The sequence below is a fragment of the Alosa sapidissima genome, chromosome 22 (genome assembly GCF_018492685.1).
Source record: "Alosa sapidissima isolate fAloSap1 chromosome 22, fAloSap1.pri, whole genome shotgun sequence".
Lineage (NCBI taxonomy): Eukaryota > Metazoa > Chordata > Actinopteri > Clupeiformes > Clupeidae > Alosa > Alosa sapidissima.
Window position 1 is genome coordinate 7,772,590 of NC_055978.1, and position 7,500 is coordinate 7,780,089.

Sequence of the window (7,500 nt, forward strand, 5' to 3'; positions counted from 1 at the left end):
CTATGTAGTACCGGTTAGCTGGAATGTGAAGAGGTAAAGACAGCTTTTACAGCTCGACTTTTACAGAATAATCACCAAACTACTTCAGCTAACAAGCTCGCTAACCAGCTTTGACCAGTGCAAATTCCGCTGTCGGTGTTTGCAAGGTAAGTCTACTGTTGGCTGTTAGGGACCTCGCTAGTTTCAGACAAAAACACCATGAACAGTGAATAGTGCATCTTTACTTTACTCAAGATGTCAAGATTTTAATTAAAGTCATTTATTCTCTGAGAGAGGTGCAATAATAGCAATTCAGTGACTTACAAACATCTGTAATGTGTACTCAGACAACGCTGCTTAGATGTGTGCCTAACCATAACACACACACTTACCGGTACACACTAACATATTAACATGTGACCTAATATGTCCGTTGAGGGACTATGAATATCTTTTGACTTTAGGGTTTTATATAAGACTTATTCACCATTATATCCTAGTTAATATTATCTATTCTCAAAGAGTGCAAGAGACAGTAACACACTAACATACTTACGTACATACAACCCAACGTTAAACTGTCCGTTAAGCGTCTATGACAATAAAGGTTTCAGACATGAAAAAAAGAAAACACAACAAAACCAAACAAAACACTGAAATCCATGCCATGTAATGTTTATATTTGCCGGTGGACAGTGTGGGTCTTTGTCTAAGAGTAATTATGTTGAGAATGAGGTTCTTCTCTGTGGAATGAGAACACAGGGTTCCCCCGCGGCACGAGGGGAAAACGGGGTCACGTCCAGCCAGCATTGAATGTGACCTTTGTTACAGGCATCATGGACCACTTTCTATATTTAATGGTAAACAAAGACAAAGCAGGATTAAGCGGGAAAACTAGGCAACTGAGTGAGAAACACACACACACACACACACACACACACACACACACACACACACACATATACACACACTTATATGTATACACAAGAGTACACACCCCACCAGAGCAAATGACACAATGGATTTTGTGTGTGAGTGTACATGTGTGTGTGTGTGTGTGTTTACTTTTTTCTGCATGCAAATTATGGATATTTCAGTCTATCCTTTTCATAAAATTCACAATTGAGCCACAGATAAATGTGGGCCATGGTGCAGCTTATCGTGAGCTCTAACCGTTAAATTCCATCACCCTGATATCAAAACCCTGACAGCATCACCCTCCCTATCACTTCTGAACACTATGGTCATTCCTCCAGGGTGCATGCACTTTTCCCTTATGCATATTCCAGACTTTCCTCTTTTAACCCTGAAAGGTGAGGGTTTTTGAACATTCTAACATAAGATTCTGTTCCGCAACAAAACAAGATTCTAAAATTGAATGTTGAATTCAATGAACCCAGATATTTTTTAGAACGTTCATTTTCCAACATTCCCGTCACACCGGTGTGACGGTACACCTTTAATCTCTGACTGTACTATCTACTACTACTATTTAAAAACATCTAAACATTTAATTCTTCATTCTTCCAGGTTGCTGGCACGTTACCTAATGAAAATACTTGACTTTTCCAAACTTTTAAAGAAGATTTTAAAGATTTGCACATTGTAAATTACTTCATGTATGTATTTCTATGTACTACTATAACAAACTTTTTTCAAGACTATTCACCCAAAACTTTTAAACTCTTCCAGGTCTGGAAAAACAAATACTTAAATAATTCCTGATTCTGGTAATGATAACTTTCCAGACTGGAATCAACACAGCAGCAGAAATTATTTATTATTAAGTTATTATTATTAAGCTGCAAATTGACCGGAGGCTTTTAAAAAGGATGTTTATAATACACTGCAAGAAATCTTTCAAGTGTCTTCAGGAGAACTTTCAAATGTTCTCTCAAATGCAGAATAAAAAAATAAACTCAGAGTCTTTAAACTGAAATGTACTGTAAAGCTTTTAGAGATCTCCTTTAGAGTGGTTGGATAAGTACTATAGATCCTAAGCCTGTGAACATTTGAAGATGCTTTCCTAGAGACAAGGAAACTGAAGAGTTCCTGCTGTTCCAAAGAGTTCCAGCTGTTCATTATGAAGGTTCTTTACATAAGCCTCAGGACAATTTGCAGCTTTGTAGAACTTTTCAGCCTGAAATTATTTCTTTAAAAAAAAGAACCTTTAACTCCTAATCAAGGAAGAGTCCCCACCCCCCTCCCACCTTTTTTTTTCTTTGTAAGCAGAAAAAGAAAACGTTCTCTACTACCTAATAAAAAGTTCTCCTCTACTACCTAAGAAAACGTTCTCTACTAGTTCTCTACTACCTAAGAAAACGTTCTCTACTACCTAATAAAACGTTCTCTACTACCTAATAAAACGTTCTCTACTACCTAATAAAACGTTCTCTACTACCTAAGTGAATCTTTTCTTTCTCTCTCCCCCTGAGTGCAAAGCATAAAAAGTGCCTCCCGTGCTACCTTACACTGAGCTGTGTGTGTGTGTGTGTGTGTGTGTGTGTGTGTGTGTGTGTGTGTGTGTGTGTGTGTGTGTGTGTGTGTGTGTGGTGTGTGTGTGTGTGTGTGTGTTGTGGAGGGAGGGATGGAGGGGGGTTAATTGACGTGACGGGCAGCGATGGCCATGCGCAGGCACACGCCTGCCCCTCCGCCGGCCGATAAGAAAGGCCCCGGTGCGGAGAGAAGAAAAGCCGAGCGAAAGGAGCAGAGAGGAGGGAAACACACACACACACACACACACACACACACACACACAAGGAGCAGAGAGGAGGGAAACACACACACACACACACACACAGACACACACACACACACACACACACACAACCATACAAGGAGCAGAGAGGAGGAAAACACACACACACACACACACACACACACACACATACAAACACACACACATACAAACACACACATACACACACACACACATACGCGCACACACACACACACATCCACACACACACACACACACCCACACACAAGGAGCAGAGAGGAGGGAAACACACACACACACACACACACACACACACACACACACACACACACACACACACACACACACACACACACACACACACACAAGGAGCAGAGAGGAGGGAAACACACACACACACACATACACACACACACACACACACACACACATACACACACACACACACACACACACAAGGAGCAGAGAGGAGGGAACGGGACGCTTGAGAAAGAGTGAAAGGAGAGAAAAGAGCTGGTTCCTCCCCTCTTCCACACCATCGCCTCCCCTCTCTTTTTCACTTTCTTTCTTTTCTTTCTTTCTCTCCCTCTCCCTCAATCACCCCTCACTATTTTGCTGATCACAGGGGTTGGTAAAACGACTCTCTCTCTCTCTTTCTCTTCGTTTTCTCCACCCTCCTTTTCCCCTCCTTCTCTATATCTCTCTTTTCTCAGTCTCTCTCTCTTTCTTTCTTTTCTCCAGTCTCTCTTTCTCTCTCTTCTCCTGTCTCTATGTATTGGTCCTGCTCCCACCTCTTTTCTTTCTTTTTTTTCTCCTCTCCTCCCTCTCTTTTTCCTGTCCTCCCTCCCTCGTGTCTGCAGCTCCCTCGTTCACTCTCTTCCTGATTAACATTTTCTGCTAGGCTTCACACCAAAGGCCCAACCTGTGTCCTTTTTAAAGCCTGCGCCAGGCGAGGAAAAAAAGCCATAAGGCGTTAAGAGTGGAATCAGATAAGGCTATCAGACTGAAGGCTTTAGTGCTGAAGCTTTGTGTTCTACACACACACACACACACACACACACACACACACACACACACACACACACACACAAACACACACACACATACACTCAGGCACACACATGAAAACACACACACACACACACACACACACACACACACACACACAACACACACAACACACACACACACACACACACTCTCTCTCTAATATGAACACATACACAAACACATACACACACACATATTCACAGAAACAGAAACATACTCACAAACACACACACACACTCACACACACACACACACACGCACACACACACACACACACACTCTGACCACCTCGGCTTCCTCCCTCAATCTCTCACTCCAATGCACCTTTTGTCCCTTGCTGATTTCCCGGTGGAGTGGCCCCTGAAGCCACAATTCCCCCCCCAAACACACACACACACACACACACACACACACACACACACACACACACCACACACCACACACACACACACACACACACACACACACACACACACACACACACACACACACACACACACACACTCCTGGGTCAGGCCAGGAGTAGTGGCTCATAATAACAGAGAGACAAGTCTATAAAGTTGTGAGACCAGCATCTCAGGTTGTGTACCATGCTGGAGAGCACAGAGAAAGGAATATAACAGATCCAGCTCTAAGCAGTGCTATCTGTCCTAAAGGCAGTGTTTGGTACGGTTAAAAGGTATCCAGTGCTGTCTGTCCTAAAGGCAGTGTTTGGTACGGTTAAAAGGTATCCAGTGCTATCTGTCCTAAAGGCAGTGTTTGGTAAGGTTTAAAGGTATGCAGTGCTATCTGTCCTAAGAGCAGTGTTTGGTAAGGTTTAAGGTATGCAGTGCTATCTGTCCTAAGAGCAGTGTTTGGTACAGTTTAAAGGTATGCAGTGCTATCTGTCCTAAGAGCAGTGTTTGGTACGGTTTAAAGGGTATGCAGTGCTATCTGTCCTAAGAGCAGTGTTTGGTAACTCAGAGGAGTGTTTGGTAAGGTTTAAAGGTGTGCAGTGCTATCTGTCCTAAGAGCAGTGTTTGGTAACTCAAAGTGTTTGATAACTCAGAGGAGTGTTTGGTAAGGTTTAAAAAAGTTTAAAAAAGGTTTAAAGGTACACAGTGCTATCTGTCCTTAGAGCAGTGTTTGGTAACTCAGAGTGTTTGATAGCTCAGAGGAGTGTTTGGTAAGGTTTAAAGGTACACAGTGCTATCTGTCCTTAGAGCAGTGTTTGGTAACTCAGAGTGTTTGATAACTCAGAGGAGTGTTTGGTAAGGCTTACAGTCTAGCATTCAGACAGCTCCATAGCCTATTCATCAGAGAGAAATCAACATCAAGACCGTCCTAGCAATGAGACCTGCGAGACAGCACTACCGTTAGACAGACCCAAATCCTAGCAGTGAGACAGCACTACAGTTACACAGACCCAAATCCTGACAGTGAGACAGCACTACAGTTAGACAAACCCAAATCCTAGCAGTGAGACAGCACTGCGGTTAGACAGACCCTTATCAGTGAGACAGCAGTACAGTTCGTAGCAGTGAGACAGTCCTAAATTCTAGCAGTGAGACATTCCTAAATCCTAGCAGTGAGACAGCAGTACAGTTCGTAGCAGTGAGACAGTCCTAAATTCTAGCAGTGAGCCAGGCCCAGAGCCTAGTCGTAAAACAGGAGGTCAGTGGGGTATAGCCTAAGAATCTGAGAGAGAGACAGGCCCAACATATATGTAAACAAAACCTCAGACCCTTTATAGCCTTTAACATTGAGGAGAGACACCTGACCTTGGAGTGACTGGCCCAATGTGTTGCCTAGCAGACCAGCAGGCGGTAGAGCTTTGTATCCTTTTCTGAATGAAAACCCACCCTGGGCCGTAATTGCAATGCTGGGCAAAGGGCAAAGTCTAAAGTCTAACTCAAGTTTGATTAATAACTACGCAAAAATCTATTTGCAAATGTAATAATACCATGAGAAAGATCCTAAGCACAAACATAGGTGGGTCAGATAGAAGCTGTCTCACGCCTCATGATGCCGCTAGTTCATTGTTCAAAGACTGACTTTGCACTTTGCTGAGCATTTAAATTAGGGTCCATAGATTAGATTAGGGTCCGTTGGTCCATACATATACACAGCTGTCTTAATATGACATTCACTCATATGTAAATAACAACCTAAGACCCTTGTCCAACGGGCACACCGCACAAAATCACATCCCGAGTCATGAGGCTAGCTAATAAGAGGACAAAAGATTACTTTGGTGTTTTTTTTTTTTTAAAAAAGGCAAAAAGTCCCTCTATTCCCCCGATTCAGTGACTGCAGCATTAACACAGCTGTGAGCTTTAGAATAGCTGTCAGGCTTTAATTAGAATTATGATTAGGCAAACATGGCAGCAGTCAAACAGCTTTAGTTAGCGGTGGGCAGGGCTGAATTAGAATAATGATCAGGCACACAGCGGATATGGAGAGGCGACTTTTCAGAAGTCCCAGAGGAGTGTCCAGTGGTGGAATCAGAATGCCCCAGACGCTGAGGAGGAACGTGTGAAGGCCCGAGGCGATCTGATAAGGCGGCTTTATCCCGGGAGTGATCAGGAGAAAGGAGGTTCCATTCCCCACTGAATAATATAGGCACCCTTACCCTGTCAGCGCAATGACCCGAGCATATCTATGCATGTGTGTGTGTGTGTGTGTGTGTGTATTCATCTCTCACTCTCTGTCTCTCTCTCACACACTCTCCCTGTGTGTGTGTGTGTGTGCGTGTGTGTGTGTGTGTGTGTGTGTGTGTGTGTGTGTGTGTGCAGAGCTTTGAATTTCAAATCCTATCCATTTACTGCTTTGGGATGAGGTGTGGTGACACCAAGGTCTCACTTCTGTGTGTGTGTGTGTGTGTGTGTGTGTGTGTGTGTGTGCGTGTGTGTGTGTGTGTGTTTAAGGCCCTGTCCGCCGCACATATTAGCAAACAGATGCCGGGGCTCCCTTGCCGTGTGTTTTGATCAATCAAGCTTTAACAAGTGGAGCTGACTTCATGCGAATGTAGCACTTAGCATGTGAATGGACTCGGGCCGCAGGCCTGGATTTGATTAGCCCTAAGAAGATAAATGACAGATTGAAACGGCCCCCCCTGCAATCCAGCAGCTAACCCTCTCGCACACACACACACACACAATCTCACAAGATATCCCAAAGCACCAGGGCTTTGCATACATAGATTATTGACTCTCCATTTTCTCCCTTTCTTCAGCTCACACACACACACACACACACACACACACACACACACACACACACACACACACACACAGACTGATAGAGAGAGACAGACAGAGAGATGTACTATTCATCACTGTTTCTCTCTCATCATCTGGTAGACTAGAGTGGCATCAGCAGCAGCAGCGGTGTAAAGACTTCACTAAGCTCTCTATCATCTTATTTTCTTCATTTGCTCAATATGGCTTCTCTCTGACTTCTCATCTATGTATTTTATTCTTACATTCATTTATCGTAACTTTTAATGCCACGATACGTAGAATAGTAAAGAAGAGTTTAACATTTAAAACATCACCTGATGTTTTAAACCTCCTAAAAAATCCAATCATACACGTTCTGTCCACAGTCTCTGTGCGTCTGTGTTCATTACTAACCATGCTAATCACCAACAGTTGCCTTCCTGGCCAAATACTGCATCTTCAACCAGGAGAAGCTGGCCATATACAAGCAGGCTTTTCAAGCAGTAAGAAATGACACTACTACTACCTCTCAGTTATTGTCAGACAATATTA

General features: G+C 43.3%; 1 protein-coding gene across 7 annotated transcripts in view; it reads left to right on the plus strand.

Annotated features, from left to right (window-relative positions):
• The window catches only part of LOC121697763 (histone-lysine N-methyltransferase, H3 lysine-79 specific), a 77,082-nt gene that overhangs the window by 58,068 nt on the left and 11,514 nt on the right, over positions 1–7,500 (plus strand). For all 7 annotated transcript variants that reach the window (XM_042079435.1, XM_042079430.1, XM_042079438.1 and 4 more), the window contains one exon: positions 7,381–7,451. In XM_042079435.1, coding sequence (XP_041935369.1) covers positions 7,381–7,451 — 71 coding nt within the window. The remainder of the gene's footprint in view (positions 1–7,380; positions 7,452–7,500) is intronic.